The sequence below is a fragment of the Hyalella azteca genome, unplaced genomic scaffold, assembly GCF_000764305.2.
Source record: "Hyalella azteca isolate HAZT.00-mixed unplaced genomic scaffold, Hazt_2.0.2 contig16605, whole genome shotgun sequence".
NCBI classification, from domain to species: domain Eukaryota; kingdom Metazoa; phylum Arthropoda; class Malacostraca; order Amphipoda; family Hyalellidae; genus Hyalella; species Hyalella azteca.
The window spans coordinates 126,596-146,620 of record NW_025946421.1 but is presented as its reverse complement, the minus strand read 5'-3'; the positions used below and the strand labels follow the sequence as shown (position 1 = coordinate 146,620).

Sequence of the window (20,025 nt, the reverse complement as noted above, 5' to 3'; positions counted from 1 at the left end):
GAAATTGGATTACGGGGTTTTTACTCTAGTTGCTGTTAGAACGATATGGCCCGAGGCTAATAAACTGCTGAATATTCATGGATCTATTTCGCAGCCCGGTTTTAAAATAAAAATATTTTAGTTCTAATTCATAAACGTTTCCAAAACTTGAACCTCAGACACCTCATAATGAGGGATTTTTCGAGCTCAAACGATTATGCATTGCGGCCATAATATCCTTAAAAATTCAAGAAAATAAATGGGTAAAATACTAAACGTATCGTACTGAACATCCCTCTGTCATACTAACCATCACACTGTCGTACTCAACAGTTCGTGTGCTATCTTCAGTGGCAATTATAACACGGCACCCAGAGGAAGAAATTCAAGCAAGCCCTATAATCAGTAAAATCATATTCTTTTTAACTACGATTCCAACGCGAGGTACTCAAAACCAACGATTTTCTTTAAACTGAGAACAAGACAAGTTGACGTCAAGGGAAGCCAGGTGACCTGAGGTCAGAGGCTCCTGAGACGCCCTGCCCTGACAGGACACGCGCGTATCGCCCCAGACTCGCCCCACGATCAGCACATCTGCTGCAGCAAAAAAGCCACACATGGGCGCCGAAACGAGGCATCACGTACGTCCCACAGGAAGTGACCGAGGCCGGGGATAAAAAATCGAAGGACATAGAATTTAGATGTAGCAATAGCCCGTAAATACGCTGAACTCAATTAATTTTGTTCATAAAAATGCAAGCGCCCAAGAATTAGCAACTAAATGAAAAAATGCATTAAAAATGTAAAGAAATTCGAAACGACGAAATGGAAAATTTGATCAATTCAGACCTCCAAGCACCGCATATTATACCACAATTGAAAATCTCATGCTAAACCACAACGACATCACTTCCGTTGAGATATCTTGAACGTTTTTCTAACTAACAAAGCGAATACCCTAACATGTTGCTGTGGGAGGGAAAGCCTTTATAAGAACCAACGGACCGCTTGGGAAAGGATAAATTTTGAATCATATACAGAAACAGTTATCAAGTATGGATTTTTACATGAAAGACGATCACATTTTTATTATAAGGTGGAAGCAAGGACCATGGTCTTAAAACCGCCCAAGGTGTTAGAATCACCCCAACTATAGACACGTATAAGAAACACTCTAACAAGAATATTAACACAGCTTATTTATAGGCCGATGATTGCTTCATGTCTAATTAAACCTTCTATTATTCGCAAGCAAGGAAGTCATGGCAATCGAACGGTATTCAGTTGAAAAAAAAAATTTTTAATTCAACCGAGGAATTTGAGATTGAGAGATTCACGGTGCTCTTACCACTCCTGACTGAGACTGGCCAAATAAAAATAGTTATCAATTAATGCGCAAGAGTTGCAGTGTCATGGCGCGGCCGTTTATCCCACTGGTCGAGGTCACGGTCTGAGTAACGAAATCTTATTTCCTCAAATGCAGCCCTCGACATCATCTCAGCGCACGTACTCTCAAGAACTGCTAGTAAAAAGATCCACAAGAAAAGCCTACAATATCTGCTTTTTTTAACCCATTTCTTCCAGAGCTCCTGAGTCAAATCCAATCAAGTTAGCAGCCTATGAACAACGAGGACTAGATTTTAATTAAATTTAGTACGGGGATGGTATAGGCTGAAGAATAATTAACAAATTTCTTTCCGGGAAATAATTAGAAATTAGGCGGCATGAGTAAATTCGTCTTTGCAACATCAGTTCGAGATTAATGAACCTAAAAAATATAGTAGAAAAATCTAACGATTAGTTATTAACCATGTGATGAAAGTTAGGACAGTATAATTAACTTCTAAATTCTAAAACAAAAGAAAACAATTAAGTTAATCCAGTTAATCCAATTCAACGTCATACAATTTACACAGGATACATTGCTCGTCCATAAGGGAATGGTACTTCATATAGAATAATTCATAATCCAATAATGGTAAAGGAGGAAACACTGCAACAAGGCTGAAGATACTGCAGTTAATTTCTATTTTACGTGAACCTTTACGAGAACTGAGAGCAAGCAAAATTTTTAGCGCTCTGATGTAGCAACGAACTCGAGTGGTTTCCAGTAACGCTAATTCGATTCAAAGCAAGGCCGGGCAAAGTCGTGAGTATTTTTCTGAAGCGCTACGAATTTCATAAAAGAAATAGGAACATTGAAATTTTATTCTAGTAAGTCGAATTCTCACAGCTCGATCAGAAATTCTATTACACACTACAAATTAAAGAAAACCTATTTGTTTTAAGAGTAATGAATTGCAAATATCTCTAGAAATGAAGCACAATTATTGAGTTACAACTAGTTTAGAGATCTGCAATTTTCACACGTAACCGATCTAATTATAAGGATGCAGAACTCAAAAGAATTGGTAATACGTCATGAGAACAAGATGCCGGGAAGAGATAAGACGTTTCCTCTTAGGCGTGACGCAAGACATGCGAGACGTTCCTGTACATAATAGGCAAGCTATGCGATGTACTTAATAGACGAGAGTTCAGGACAACATCATCCAACAATACACTACGCTCAACAGCTGCGTAAAAGCATGTACACCGAAGAGACGATAGTGTTGAAATTTAGTACAATACTCATTGAAACCTTGTAAAAACAATATATTGTTAATATATTTTGACATATAGATGCACAGTAATGTTCAGATGATGACCATCACTGATCTGTCTAAATATAATTTCAACTTGGAAATACACTTTCGGGGGATTGCATTTCTGGATCCATAATTTCAGCTCCGCAATTCGTGGATGAATGCCGCCAAACTTTCATTAATGAAGGCACTGAACTATGACGCCCCTTTGATGTCTTTGTCTTCATTCAATAAAATTTGCTCAAGGGCATTGCAAACAAATACTCATAGAATAAAATAAAATCCAAAATAATTGCGTCATACTTTTACTCCACAGTTGCGCAAGATGGCCAAAATTATATGAGTCAATATCATTTACCTAACCGTCTTTCTGATTTAACAAAAATTATCTGTAATAGATTGTCCCACATCCTCTTTATTGTGAATCAAAGAAAAAGCAATATCCTTTACCTTAAAGTTGAACTCGATGTCCATGTATTTGCCGAATCTGGAGGAGTTGTCATTGCGGTTTGTCTTGGCGTTGCCGAAGGCCTCGAGCACAGGGTTGCTCTTCAGGAGTCTGTCCCTGACCAGGTCGATGTCGTGCTGGTGCAACGTCGCCGCCGCCACGTACCGCAGAATTTGCTTGCTCGCCTCAGTCTTGCCAGCACCGCTCTCCCCTGACGAGAAATATCGAGGAAATTGATCAGAATATGTGGTATGTATACGGCATGCCATTTGAGACCCGCTTTCGTGAGCAGAAATGGTGAGGAAATTAATCAGATGATGTGGTATGTATTCAGGCGTGCCATTTGAGCCAGTCTCTCCTGAGCAGAAATATCGAGGAAATTAATCAGAATATGTGGTATATATACAGGCGTGCAATTTGAGCACCTCTTTCCCTTGAGCAGAAATGGTGAGGAAATTAATCAGAAGATGTGGTTTATGTATTCAGGCGTGCCATTAGAGCCCCATTTTCGTGAGCATATGCATGACATCTTCTGAGACATCCCATTTTCTATTCCTGTCAAAAAATTAACGTAATTTAATGTAATTTATGACACGCAGATGCGCACAATATGAACATACAAACGGTGCATGATGACACCAATATGAAAAACTCTGGGCACAAAAATAAAGCGTGGGATTTAAAGTTCGATCTGTGTAGAAACACTATGCATTACAAGCGGATGCAAATAGAACTGATATTCATTACTGTTCGCTTCCATTATTTTGAAGTTGAATTTCAGTCAAATTCAATCTCTGATGCTAATTAACATTAGCACGATTAGGATCGATTCTATTCCATTAATTTCGTTGTTCTTGTTTAGTTTATTGCACAGCAAGGAAAACTAAAAGGTGTACGGCCCAGACTGAGATCTATACTGTCGTGAAATGTCACAGCAGCCCTCCATGCATTCCATTACAGTTAAGGTTGGAATAAAAGAAAAAGAACAAGAAAGCGAGACATCAAAGAGCTTAACGCCAACGCCCTCGCCAACAAAAAACCCCGAGATCAATTCAAAGAGCAGCTCGGGATCTGATGCAGAGCGGTCTCTTAACCTTTCGATGGCAACAACATGCACTATACAAAGTTCGTTTATGTTAAAGTTAACCACCGTCTCAGCTGCAGCTAACCTTGGCACTGAAACAAACTCACACGATGTGAACCTTAAACAAAGTTATGATCTATTTAGGCGCTGCACGAAACGAAGATGACCTCAACCTTCGTTTGTTCAAGTTTCCCCTGTTGCGAGGTCGGTGGTGAATAGCAGGAGCAGTTCTCAGTATTTAGTTCTCAGTATTTAGTCATGTTTGGGGCTCATCAAAATCAATTGCAAAAAAAAGCAATTATTATAAAATATGTGAGGGTGCAAGGAAGATTAATATTGTAGATATAGTCGGTGCGCTAAATGTGAAGAGAATAATTTTCAAACATCGTCTTTTGGTTACGAGAGACAAGTGCTTCTGAAATCTTTCAAAGAAACAGCTCAAATTTCATAAATCAAAATCATCAATAGAAAAGCTTACAAAAATCGAATAAAGTGCGAAAGGTAATTTTCATATGTAACCTCTTGCATGCAACGCATTTCAGCTTTTTCAGATGCGTTGTGTTCAGAGACGATAAAGTATACCACTGTTAGAACAAATCAAGGAATGGTAGAAGTAATTCTGGTTTTAATCACGCGAAATGTAACGGCTCTTCATGATAGCTAGCCATCGTCTGATCCGCACTTCTTAACGTTGGTAGTTTCCTCTGTGTCAGTGTCACGGTCATGCTCGTTAATTCAAATGGGAAACAATGAACTAGAGGATAATAGCAAAGGATCACTTGGCCATCCTATACCGATCGAGGTCACCAGGAATAGACGCGTCTGCAGCTGACGTGTGTATGTAACAATAGGATAAAACAATAAACAAATAAATTAAAGACACGACTATTGAATAACTTGGATTGAAATAAATGGATTGAAATAATAAAGCAGTACCGTATCTTGTTACAGTGGTTCACCAACTATTTCAAAGCAGTTAATTTTATGATACTATTACGCATTTACTTTCCTACGAAGAAGAAAGACGGAAACTCGTCTTTCCGTCTCTTTCGTTGAGCGTGGACAAGAGAAACGTCATGGGGGAGGGTGAAGGAAAACGCATGAACGATTTAAATTAAACAAGCCATCACGACACAATCCAGCACACTGAGGTGTGGTCAACATTATCATGTTGCGTGTGACCATCGAGGATGCATCAACATGGTCGTTTTGAGTGTGACCATCGATGATCTGTCAACATGATCATGTTGCGTTTGACCATCGCTGTTCAAAAGCTCAATAGCAACTAGCAAAATATTCCCTATAAAATGCGCAGGTCTCGTAATATTACAGTGATTAATCCATACACAATTACGTTGATCTAACGTCGTTCGTTGGCTTCAGACAACATACATGATGAATAAGGTTCAAACTATTCTTTTATACCTATAAGTTCGTATTATTTTACAGAAATTTCATTCTAAGAGTTATATCAACATACGAGAATATACGATACGATGTATATTTCAAGGCCACCCATAAGCAATGGTAGCGCATTGTCTGTTCAAAACAAGATAAGATTCCATCTATTGCGATAAACTATCGGTCAGGGGCGAGTCAATCAAGCAGCTTGCAGTTGCACAGCGTCAACTCTTACGCATCACTATATTACGACATCGTAATTAATTCATCACAAATCCCCATCATATACGCAAACTACGATGGGGATTCGAAAGAAATAAGTTACGCGAAATTAGGGACATGCATTTACACTCAGTGGGTATAGGTGTCACCGCAGTGTCGTATATTAACCATACCAATAATGCGAATCATTAAACATTAACAGAAGAATTGCTAGAATACTTAAACCTTGATCTCGGAATGCATGTCAATTGAGGGAAATTCCTCTGAAACCCGTGGCGAAATATTTCAGATCTTTACGTAGGGGTTTTTGCGTTGATTTCGCAATTAGTGATTGCTCGCTCGATAATCAGCATTTTGGACGATTTCTACCCGTGAAAAAAATATAGTTTCGGATTTAGTCGATGAGGACACCTTGAAAAATATGTCAAAGTAATTCATAATAATCTTCGCAACATTACAGTTGAAAGATTTTATTTTCACCCAAAACACAGGACGTCTGAAAGTTTACACATCGTTTGAAGTTCGTTAGCATAAAACATCTGTGCAAACTAACACGCGTTAGACATCCATAAGAAGTTGCTACACATAAATGATGACCCCAACTATCACATAGTGCGAGTACCAACATTCTCGCAACCATCCTAACATTTTAGTTAAACATAAAAACCTTACCACCACATCGGCCATGCACCATCCCAACATTTTAGTTAAACATAAAAAAACCTTGCCATAACATCGACCCACCCCCCTTGCCGCCTCACAGCGCCCCCTTCCCGCGCAGCCTAGGTGGGATGCGCCAGATTAAAGGTTCAAAGGTGAGGTTTTCCATGGGCTGGGCTCGGCGCTGCAGTGCACATCAGGGTGCAGTGATGTGCTTTACAATGGGGGGATAAATTGGGGGTATAAACAAGGCGCAGTCGCGCACAATACCATACATTCAACACCAATGACGCAGATACGCTATAGATGCTGTGCAACACAACTATATATAGTGCTGTGCAACACAACTAGACTCAACAAGTCGCAACTCAACTCTACTGTCGCAACACAACTAGTGATGTCATGCGCAGATTGTGATGTGTTATGAAGAAGCATAACAGCATACACCGTGCGCAACATGCAAAAAAACGCACAAAGACACACGCCGAGCAATGCAGCACAAAGTGGAGGTGTGTTGTACAGCACTAGTCAACAATTATTAAATTAAACACTTTGAATACCTCGACTAGGATAAGTTGATAACCAGTGCCTGGATCATAGACTTATCTCTCAATTTTCTGGTTCCGTTAACAAAAGCGCAACTACATTTGACAAATAGAACTTTCAATATAATCCTTTCGAATAAATTCGACGTCAATGGCATGGTTCGCGCAATGGTTCTTAGGCCCAATCGGATCACAAGCAAAAAAAATTTACATCATTTTAGTTCATCACTTTAACTCAAATTTCATTAAACATAAATTAGATGCTGAGTAAACTTCGCAAGATGCTGAAATATGTAAAGAAAAATATTAATTCAAATCGTTTCGGTAATGCAAGGCAAATTAAAGCATAGTAATATTGAAGGGTAAATTAAAGCAAAGTAAATGAAGGCACTAAGCATCATATCGCAGGGCAGCGAACTGAAGGATCTGAGCAGCTTGCAGGGCATCGTCCTTCACAGGCACGAGGGAAGGGCGACTAAATACGTGCATGCAGTGCACGCAGCACATGCAGTGCACGCAGCACATGCAGTGCACGCAGCACATGCAGTGCACGCAGCACATGCAGTGCACGCAGCACATGCAGTGCACACAACAAATGCACACGCAGCCATAACATGCGTGATGTAAGCGATGCACGCATTGAAGACGTCGCGGGAACAGGCGCGTCTTTGATGGCACAGCAGCGCTAAGCGTCAGCATGGCGACGGCTTGCAACATTAAATGCAATTAAATAGAAACCAGACCAGCAGATAACTGTTACATTGTCATTAGATAAATAAATATTATAACCATGTATAGACAAATGAAGGCTAACTAAAACTTCAGCATTTAATCTAAACTGGCTAATAGCTTGATCTAATCCTTTATTTTCTTGATATTTCAGTGATATTTCCGAACTTAGAATTAGTTAACCACTCATTTATCACTCATTTTAATGAGATTGCAGCAATATTGTCAGGCTAATTCTCTACAAGTGACGGTCACTTATGTCGTTCTTCAGGTTTACGGAAAATTGATTGTACCTTTGAACCGAGCGTCTTGATTGCACTTCCATACAGAAAGTCTCAATCATTATTATTATTATTAGGTCATCACAACAACTCATTAGCGTCACACTCACTTATTAGCGTCACTCTCATTCATTAACGTCACACGCACTCATTAGCGTCACACTCATTAGCGTCAATATCACTCATTAGCGTCACACTCACTCACTAGCGTCACACTCACTCATTAGCGTCACACTCACTCATTAGCGTCAATATCACTCATTAGTGTCACACTCACTCATTAGCGTCACACTCACTCATTAGCGTCAATATCACTCATTAGTGTCACACTCACTCATTAGCGTCACACTCATTCATTAGCGTCACACGCACTAATTAGCGTCACACTCACTCATTAGCGTCACACTCAATCGTTAGCGTCACACTCACTCATTAGCGTCAATATCACTCATTAGCGTCACACTCAATCGTTAGCGTCACACTCATTAGCATCAAGCTCGCTCATTAGCACCACACATTAATTCGTGTTCTCTCATTATCTTTACGCTTACTCATTAGCTGGATATCCAACGAGCTGCTCAGATGTAAGCTTGATTACTCATTATCGATACATAATCACCCTCGCTAGCATACTGCTGGCTCATTAGCGTGATGTCCTCTCATTAACGTGATGTCGTCTCATCAGCGTGATATATCTTCTCATTAGCGTGACAAGAACCCGTTAGTTCAGTGAAAGGTAACGCGAAACAGACGTACAGCGCTAGCATGACGACAGGTTCGCGACACGCAGCGAGTCAGAGTGTTCATGCCCTGAATAACCGATATTAATATCAAATGTTATAATATAATCAATTTTTAATTTATATGTGATTGCATGTATTTTGGGGGTTACATGTACGATGGGGTCGCATGTGTTATGTGACATCATTTAAGGGAAAAATTGCTTAATAAATTAAACAATCGTGAAAAATAAAACATTAAACAGGAGCATGTACTAGGAAAGAATAATTTGAAAATCTACGGCGGCGCACCGCAACTGGCATGGCCTGCGGGAAGCACCAGCCTGCGGGAAGCACTGGCCTGCGGGAGGCACCAGCCGCGGGAGGCACTGGCCTGCGGGAGGCACTGGCCTGCGGGAGGCTGCGGGAGGCACTGGCCTGTGGGAGGCACTGGCCTGCGGGAGGCACCGGCCTGTGGGAGGCACTGGCCTGTGGGAGGCACTGGCCTGCGGGGGGCACTGGCCTGCGGGAGGCACTGGCCTGTGGGAGGCACTGGCCTGTGGGAGGCACCGGCCTGCGGGAGGCACAGGCCTGCGGGAGGCACAGGCCTGCGGGAGGCACAGGCCTGCGGGAGGCACAGGCCTGCGGGAGGCACCGGCCTGTGGGAGGCACAGGCCTGCGGGAGGCACAGGCCTGCGGGAGGCACAGGCCTGCGGGAGGCACAGGCCTGCGGGAGGCACCGGCCTGCGGGAGGCACAGACCTGCGAAAAAATATAATAATATTCACCTCTAATATATAATAATATTCACATATATAATAATAATAATAATATTCACCCGATATAAGGATGCACTGATCGCTGCTCTCGGCCACCATGCAGCGGAAGGCATTCTCGGCGATGGCGAAACTGCAAACAACGAAAACTTCCTGGTGACAGTTTGTAACAAGAAAATTATATTAATTCGGTTATTTAAACGATTACGATGTCTGTCTATTTCGTAATTCGCACCAGAAAGCTAAAAATTATTATACCCCGAAACATTTCTTGTAAGTGATGAGAAAAAAGTTGTTAGTAACATTATTTTTTTACGAAAAATAAAAAATTGATTGCACTTGTACCGAAAATGACCCAAATCGTATAAAAGATCACTGAATGTTCCAGATATTCCAGGACAACTACCTACATAACTTATTTCGTGCCTCACATTATTTTGTGTGTAGCAATAATAATAAAGCCAATAAAGATAACCTATCGAGTATGGGAGTATTTCATAACGATTTAATTAAGCATTACTGACATGCTGGGTGGGACCTGGTAGAAGTTGATCCTCCTGTACTGCTCCATGACTGCGTCCGTGTACAGACCAAGCTCCTTGTAAGGGTTCACCGACACCAGCACCTGACCGATGTACGTCTGTGGAACAACAGAGTACATTACTGGTAACATGTTCACGGTCTCTTCAATGGTGGTAACGATACCAGTACATTACTGGCCACATGAGCACGGTTCATCACAGACACCAATTACGGATATGAGACATGGCATTGTGTGCGTCTCTTAAATTAACCGTTGATAAACTGAACAAAAAGCTTAAACTAAACTGCATGAACGAACATGTGACTTCAACCATAGATAAAGACACTTCAAATATTGGTATGTTCATTAATTCATAATACCACAATGACAACAAAATAAATGAAGGATTACAAAATAAATTATGGATAATATTTCGGGCGTGAGCAGAGCGTAAGCGACAGTAAATTTGACTACCATAATATAACGGCCAGAATATTGTTGAAAAATATTGAAAATTATTCGTGGTCTAAAAAATATAATTCAGTAAGAATATTGTACGCATTAGGTACCGATAATCAGCACCGTACGAAAAAAAAACAAGCAAACTGACCATTAACATTTAGAACTATTATAGACGCTATTGCTTGACTATAATCAAGTCAACATAGCTAAAAGGCAGAGCGTATATACAACACTTGCTTTGGATCGAGATATTAAATCGCAACATTGCTTGTTTACAGCAGCGATCGCTGTTTATCTCGTGGTCACGTGAAAGTAAACAAGCTCATGTCAACAGCTAAGTCATCAACATCTATAGACATGACCGCATGCTATGGTCTGCATGAGTCGTGCACACACATAGACATCATGTGACAACCTGAAACTTGGATTCATAAAAGCCTTTACTGGAATTGGTGTTTCAAATCTTGGTTATTTATTAGTTTGATGCGATTTTTCCAATCAAAACCTGATGCGATTTTTCAAATCGAAACCTGATGCCATTTTCAAATAAAAACCTGATGCGATTTTTCAAATAAAAACCTGATGCGATTTTTTAAAATAAAAACCTGATGCGATTTTTCAAATCAAAACCTACACCTAACATAGTGGCTACATTAATACGTTAAATCAAACAAAAAATGCGCGGAGCATTTGCATAGTCGCAGTAGTTAGACAATAGCAAGGTGTTTTAATCTAACTTTAATCTACATATTATATCCACTAAGATATTTTAATACATGTCTGCTATCAAACTACTGTCATATCTTCCGTATCGTTTCGTTCACGTTCTCCGGTGCGCTGTAGTAACAAACTTTCGACGTCGAATGTGAGAATTCAGTATAGAATCAAATCTAAACTTAGTGAAGATAATTAAGATAACTATGATCACGTTACTCGCGTATATCACGTTACTCATGTATATATGGTAGTTCATGTATCACGTTACTCACGTATATATGGTTGTTCATGTATCACGTTACTCACGTATATATGGTTGTTCATGTATCGTTCATGTATCACGTTACTCACGTATATATGGTTGTTCATGTATCACGTTACTCACGTATATATGGTTGTTCATGTATCGTTTCCTGAGGTTATCCCTGAAGACCTCTTCGCTCATGTAGTCCTCCAGCAGGATAGCGTCCGGCACACCTACTCGGTGCCGGTCGTCCAGTGAAGACTCCATCAGTTCGTGTCTGTCAGTAACAAATGGAAAGAATAATTAATTAATTCATTTCCAAAATAATAATTGTAAGCGCAATCAAACACTACAGCATACCCAGCAACGACCAAGCATAATATATTATGAGCCTCCAATTAAATTTCGATCACTTATTACTGAAATAACGCACCAAAAACACTGTTGGATCACCTGAGTAATCAAGAGCGGTTTGTTGTACAAGATTCAATTCGCGATATCGGAAAAATTTCTTGAATCAAGTGTAACACGTGTAAGAATTATTCGTCACTTTACGGATACACTTAATGTAAATTCGTACGTCACTTTAAGAATAATGTGTATTGTTCACTTTACGACGCTTACATATTCATTAACGCACACAGGTTTGTCGCACAATCCTGAATCTGACATCGCATCGTTACAGAGGAGGATCTAACATTGAATATAGAGAAACTGTCTCTATGGAAGTACGTCTGCAAATTAACAAGATGCTATATTCAACCACATCACTCATACAGAAAATAAAATAATGCATCGAATGTAAGCGTATTTACAGACCGGATACTCCGAATTGCCGGTCATGAGAGGACATAATAAAATTCAGTAGGGTAATCTACGTTTAAATTATCCCAGGTGTATAAAAAGTAGCCGGGTTTACACGCAAATCTCATGCTCGATCATTTGAACGGATTTTTTTTTGCCAGTTTCCAATTATTTACCATTTTTCTTGATCTTTCATGAAGGCAACAAAGCGCATATCCCTCTTATTAATCTGGGAAAAAATGCCAGCTGCTCACAGGAAATGTCATTCACGAATCTGAGGAATCTCTCATATAATTGTGAAATGCAATATTATCATAAATCAAGCCGAGTTCACCTTGCACATCCCGCTATCTCATTAGCTGTGCATGTTATCAGCGATAACAGCGAGGGAGCAGCTGTTATCTTTCAGCTAGAAAATGCAAGGTAATTAAGGGCCGTCATGTCAACGGGAAATGCAAGGAATCATCTAACTAAATGCATGACCTTTTCTCGATCAGCTTTAAACTAAAAAAATATAACTCAGTACTCACTGCAGTGAGTGAAAGAGAGCGCATTTTCTCGTCGACGAAAACGTACAGTCACGGACAGACGGACAGACAGACAGACGGACAGACGGACATGGCCAGCACAATAGCGCATTATTTCCATAAATGAGAAAATGCGCTAAAAGGGTAACATAATAGATCATTTCAATTTTAGGAGTGGCAAATCTGAGTATATTTATTGAGAGTTTTTAGATCTTATCAGTGTATATATTTCATTATTATTATATTTTTAACTTATTCATTGGTGTTTTTTCTAAAACACACGCTGCTTAATTTAAAAAAATGCCTTTAGATGCCAGATGCAAATAAAAAGCGAGTTGAATTCGCGGGGATATCTTCATATCGGGCAAAATTGGTCAACGATTTCAATTACATCGATAGGAAATAGTTTAATAGTTATTTAATAACTAGATAATTTTTACCCCATCTATCGCTAGGTAGTTCTATAAATGAGTGAGTTCGTTGCTATACAGAATTACATCTTAAAGAAACGCGTAAAACACGCAGTAATTTGTCAAGTTTCCAGGGTAATAATCCTAGCGCCTATAAAAGTTGATGTTCTCTTAATTTTGTTGCAAGGATCGAGCATTACTTCATGAGCTACTAATATACGGTCGCAATATGACCGCATTGACTTTATCAACATCCCATGCAAAAGTATATTGTTCAATATTAACATGCCTCGATCCTAACTTTAAAACTTAGCAATTTTAACATACCTCGCTTATATACCATTTTTAAAAATTAACGTGACACGAAGTAGAAGACGTGATATTACAATTAACTGCTGCCCCAATAATCATGCCCTCAGCGTCCTTGCATATACTTAGCAATATTTCTCGCACAATGAACACGTCAAGACCAGTGGACACAAGCTTTTCTTTTGAACTTAGAATTTAACTAAGAATTAAAATTGAACTTAGAATTGAAATTGAACTTGGATGAGACCAGGGTCAACTTTTACAGGCGAGAATTCTGGAGCTAGGAGCCTAAATAATGGTAGGGATTGTAATTAATTATTTCGACAAAAGTTCAACTTACGATTAAAAACAGTTTTAAACTGCTTTAAAACCGTGTGGATGAAGATATCCAAGTCTGCAACCTTACAACACTGCAATCTTAACTACAACGCGGTCGAACGCAGCACTGCTGAGTGGCATGCAGACGAGCCTTGCGAGGTTGAAATACAATAGGTTACATGAACAGAGATAAGAAGCAGCAAGACGTCTCTGAGAGTATAGGGACATTTGCATATGATATGATCCACATAAACCTGATAAGCTTGACTCTTATCGTGGAAAAAATACTTTCATGCGAGCCATCTCAATGAGATGCAATCAATAAATAAATGCATACACTTGTTAGGGCCGTAACGAGTTTCTATGGCGAGTCAAGTGACCGAATTTCGTAAATACAAGTTTGCATTCGAATTCAAAAGCTTCGAATTTCGTAATTTAAATTATTCTATGAGCAACAGAGATGCTAAATTGACATCCAATGCTGTCACGCTCTAATAATCAACACGTGTGCCCGGCTGACATTCTGTACATCAATACCCTACACTCGCAATAGAGAACTGCAGGGCCCATTCTTTCAAAAAAGTTAAGAGATCGTAAGTTCATCAGCCAATCATTGACGGCCTTTCAAGCAAAATCCACCAATCATAGACAAGAAAATAGAGCGTAAGTACTTACGTTCACTTAGCGAGTTTTGAAAGTATGGCCCCAGGTTACAGTGTCCTAATAGTGACAAACTTTGTGCAAGCAGCACAGATACGCCTTTATGCTGGATGCAAGGATGATACACACTGGGGTAAAAAATACAACTCAGTACTCACTGCAGTGAGTGACAGAGAGCGCATTTTCTCATCGAAGAAAACATTAAGTCACGGATGGACGGACGGACGGACATGACGAGCACAATGGGGCGTTTTTTCCATAAATGAGAAAATGGGCTAAAAAGGTTCGCGTTATGGACAAGTCTCACTCATTTCTCTGCGTGCTAGTCGGGCAACCCCCACCCGCTCGTTGGCCGTATAAAGAAGAGATCTAATTTTAGGCGCGGCGCTTCTCATACAAAGAGACCTCCGCTGAGTAACAGGTGAGTGCGCGGTGCTTGCGAACGAAACGGGAGTTAATGAAGCAAGTTGATTTCCAAAATGAAATCAAGAGGACTAAGCCTTTCAAAGTTTTACTTTTACGTACAGCGCCAGTAAAGCCGTTCGTTTTCGCTTTGAGTCATGTACGAGTTCAAAAATTGTGGAAAGATCGGGTTCCAAAGGCCGGATCCCTTGTGAATCAAGTCACGAAAGCACAAGAATCGGCAACAGGCCATGGGTCTATTTCTTCAGTGCCGACACTTCTATTCTATTCTAAAATCAATGTATTAAATAGTCGATACAATTCGCTTACTTCAAGATCATCACCATGCATAACAATGATTTTCTGTGTGCACAACATTCAAATAATGTTTACTCATTTAAATAAATAGCACAAATGATAAAGCCTGAAATTTCAATAGAATAATGACGAATCTAAAAATATGGCGAAAGAATGAATTGATATTCAAATATTTTTGTTTTGATGACCGTGACTGTGCATCTAAGCCAATTTTCAACCATGCATTTCCCTAGCAAGTGACGCCACCCGTGCCCCGCCATGTTTGGTCAAGGCTGTAGCCACAAAGGAAGCGATCACGCAGAACGCAACGACCACTTTTTATTCAGCTTACACCCAAAACTGAACACGAAGAGTTCACGATGACTCAATGTTCCAGGCGTTCTAGATATCAGATGAGGAAAGACCTTAATGCTTGTGATGAAATTTAAAGGTAATTCGTGATATTTGAAAAATTCAATAACAAATAGGAGCAAAATAGCTTCGAATATCGTCGAAAGTGATGATAGATAATCACCGCTTAGAGTCTGGTCCCAAATTTGAGCCTAATTTAGAAGAGCTGCATGGAACGAATTTTTCTTACATGTCTGTGCATAGTAACGGATCTAAATTAACTCACGCAGCCGATATCACGCAGCCGATATAAGCGACTATATAGCACCGAACACGCAGTCACTACTCTTTGGATGTGACGTTAGGACTCCATATCATCCGCCCCATATAATAATTTGCAACAGTAAAATAATCCCGCAATAAAAATCAATCGAAAAGAGGACATTTTTACATCCTGATTCATTTAACTGAATCAACCGCAAATGAACAGAGGTTCAGCAAAAATTACCTATAAATAAACAAACCTAATACGCACCAATTAACTTTTAAGTTGAAGAACAGCCACATAAAAAATTTTCAATACCTAAGAAAGTCGAAAACAAATTTAAAAAAAATCTTCAATAACAACAAATTGAAATCAAACAAATCTTCAAACAATCTTCAACAAAATCTTCAACAAAGTCGGCAACAAATTCAACAAAAAAATCTTCAATAACCAAGAGAGTCGACAACAAATTCATAAAATTCTTCAATAACCAAGAGAGTCGACAACAAATTGAAAAAATCTGCAATAAGTAAGGGACAAATCGGCAACAATTTCAACCAAAAAAATTTTCAATAACCATGAGAGTCGACAACAAATTCAACAAAAAAATCCTCAATAACCAAGAGAGTCGACAACAATTTCAACAAAAAAATTATTCAATAACTAATTAAGGGAGTCGCCAAAAAATTCAAAAAAAATCTTCAATAACTAAGAGAGTCGACAACGAATTAAAAAAAAATCTGCAATAACTAAGGGAGGAGTCGGCAACAATTTCAACAAAAAAATCTTAAATAACCAAGAGAGTCGACATCAAATTCAACAAAAAATCTTCAGTAACCAAGATACCGTAGTCGACAACAAATAAAAAAAACTTCAATAACTAAGGGAGGAGTCGGCAACAAGTTCAACTCTCTACCCACAACCGCACTGATTTTCATCATCTCGTTCGGTTAGTCGCCGGCAGCGGCCGGACAGTTGCGCTGGTAGCACGTGTGGGCCGCTCTGGCTGGTATGGCCCTCGCCCAAAACTGGGTTTCGGGAGCGAGCCTCCGAGACAACGGATCAGAGGCCAGAAAAAAAGTGGCCCCATTTTCATTGATTCAATGAGCATTTTGTAAAATATGGAATTGAAATTGAAATTAAAACCAGATGCAATAATAATATTTAGAGCTGAATGATTTACGGAACTGTTTTGAATAATACGATAATATTATGCAATCAAAGTGCAGAGAAAATAAATGATACTGGATTTACAGCGACAGGATGAGAAGAGAAACACATGAATTGAATGTTGAACGACATTGAATGGTGCCGGCGATAAGAGCATGTGCAAGTCAAGACCAGATATATGTGAATCAATTAAAATTTAAAAGGAACAAAAGACCGAGTAAATTCACCACATCTTCAAAGAAATAGTTTTCAATAAATTTACTTGGCATTTTCCTTGCTTTTAAATTCTTGTCAGTCAACTTGCGATTTACGCAGATTAATGACATAGGTAAGTAATATGGATCAATTATTAGGGAGTCAGCTTTATGAAGGGAAAATTTATATACTCATTATAAATCCACAAGAGAGAGAACAGAATCAATGACAGTTCATTGTGTACACACTGACACTCAATAGATAAGATGTTTATGATCAGCGGCCGTCATCCACAGGTATATCGTTTACAACTAAAGCTCTTTCAGTTATGATTCAGGACACGGGATCTAATATTAAGTACAATTATTTCTACTTTAATGAAGAGTTATCATAATTGTTGGTAACTAAATATAAATAATATGAAGGATTTGAAAAGATCACTCATGCATGTACTGAACGAGTAATAAATTTGTTGTGACCGATTCTGGTCAAGAAGTTTCGTGTAAAAATGATTACTTAATGGAATGTTTCATATGCATCGGTCAGCATCCTTGGTAAAATGACCGTTTAAATTCGTATACTCTTTTTTTAAATCACAGTTCACATACTCTCATAATCACATGTTCTCAGTTTATATTCATTATTTATTGATCAGATTCATACTCGCTGCACACTATTTTTGTTATAATTAAAATAAAGTGAACGTGACTGCGATATCGAAGCTCATTTTATAATTGTCTCTTACAACTCGCAATTAATCTATAAAATATCAACCTTATATGATTAAACTCAGACTGCAGCCAGCCATCTTCAAATGAAATATCTCGAGGTCATTTTTCGCAGCAATATTTACATAAAGAATCGAATACCTCAAGTGGTTATTATGGACAACTGCTACAGGAATAAGAACATTTTTTGGAGCGAACTGAAGAAGATCAGGTTATAGTCATCGCTGTATGCCCATAAAAGTGTGATCTCAATATGGAGAACAGGTTTCAAATTTACCAACTTGAAACATTGCAATACTCACAGACGCTGTATTACTACAGTCCGATTTCAGTAATGCTAAGTAATAGAAGTAATATAGGAAAAGCAGTACTCTAGTGAATCTGTAACGCTACAGTCCGATTACAGTAATGCTAAGTAATAGAAGTAATATAGGAAAAGTAGTACTCTAGTGAATCTGTAACACTACAGCCCGATTACAATAATGCAAAGTAATAGAAGTAATATAGGAAAAGTAGTACTCTAGTGAATCTTTAACACTACAGCCCGACTACATTAATGCTAAGTAATAGAAGTAATATAAGAAAGGCAGTACGGTAGTGAACACCAACAGAAACGCACTAACATCCGAAGTAATAGAAGTAATAGGAAAAGCAGCACTCGCGTGAACACCAACAGAAATGCACCAACATCAGCACCAGAACAAGTGTGCCGAGACTGAACACTTGTATACGTCACGTCACTCACACCACAGCTCAGGTCACAATAGCTCTGCACCGGTGCGTCATGCATGCAGTTGTGCACTGCAAGTGCGTTTCATTGCGAATTTTTTGTGCACTGCAAGTGCGTTTCATTGCGAATTTTTTGTGCACTGCAAGTGCGTTTCATTGCGAATTTTTTGTGCACTGCAAGTGCTTTTCATTGCAAGCACAGCAGTGATTCCTGAAATACTAAAATGAAGTTTTACACGATTATTGACGAAAAAATTATTATTCTAAAGCTACTTTTCTAGTTCTAGGCCCTGATAATAATCGTGACTAAGTTTGAATTTAACTCATAAATAACCTTAATACGTGAGAACCATATATATAACGTCATAGCTAGTTGGGGGTAATGATACCAAAGGAGGATGTGTGTGGACCTCGTTAATTGTTGTTACGAACGATGCAGCAGAAATGTCACATGAAATGAGAACGTGTAATTTCAACGAATCATTTGCGCAGTTCTTAAACAAAATTGCACGTGCATAAAAGGATGAAACATCGAGTGAGTTCCAGGGAATATTTTATTCAGCTCACAAGTGTGCCTGGGCGCAGGAGATTAGAGACAGAAATTCAGGTGCGGCGCATGATTCATTCATTTTTTTGTTATCAATTCGCCCTTTTTCCGATACACCAATAATTAAACAGATTATAAAAGACAGTTTGAAAGAGAAGATGTTTATAACTTGAAAATAATGAAAATATAGATCCTATTTTTGCTCATGATTTAAAAATTAATAGCATGGGAAATACTCAATTGATTTGGGAATTTCCGCTAATGACAATTACTGATTAATTGAAACTGAAATATGAACTTCATTTAATTCTAAATATTGCCTAGATTCGAAAAAACTTCTTTAACTAAGAATTAATAATGATCTATAAAATTTGTATTAATTACACATTACTTCCATGCGAAGTTGATTTTACGAAATATATATCGAGATTTCCTACAGCACAAAGCAAATTTAATTTTCAAAGACTGTAAAATTTGGCGAAGACCCGGGCAATTAATAGAGTTTAATGCGCGGCTTGAAATATTATTAAATATATTTTCTAAATGCGAGATTAGAAAAAATTATCACTTTGCCTCCATAAAATCTCATTTACGTCATCTCCGAAAGTCTGTGTTGTAAAGCTGATCCACGGCAAATATGAACCAAAAAACTTAAAATTTGCTACCTATATCAATGACTGTAATAAAGATCAATTGTAACGTTACAAATTAACTGTAACGATCCAGGTCGGCACGCAACTCAATGTACAATAACAATACAATCAGTGCAAGTAACCAATAAGCAAATGATGATGCAGTGTCATAAGCCAAACCGAAATCCCCGCAAGAGGTTTCCCCCAACCCCACAGGGGTCTAAATTCCCCCATTAGGGGTCTCGCG

General features: G+C 38.8%; 1 protein-coding gene across 1 annotated transcript in view; it reads right to left on the bottom strand.

Annotated features, from left to right (window-relative positions):
* Positions 1 to 20,025, bottom strand: part of LOC108675941 (unconventional myosin IC) — a 53,786-nt gene that overhangs the window by 25,420 nt on the left and 8,341 nt on the right. Inside the window, exons 2-5 of the mRNA XM_018163997.2 lie at positions 11,576 to 11,711; positions 10,013 to 10,128; positions 9,551 to 9,621; positions 3,075 to 3,283 (exon numbers count right to left, since the gene is read on the bottom strand). Coding sequence (XP_018019486.1) covers positions 3,075 to 3,283; positions 9,551 to 9,621; positions 10,013 to 10,128; positions 11,576 to 11,701 — 522 coding nt within the window. The 5' untranslated portion in view covers positions 11,702 to 11,711. The remainder of the gene's footprint in view (positions 1 to 3,074; positions 3,284 to 9,550; positions 9,622 to 10,012; positions 10,129 to 11,575; positions 11,712 to 20,025) is intronic.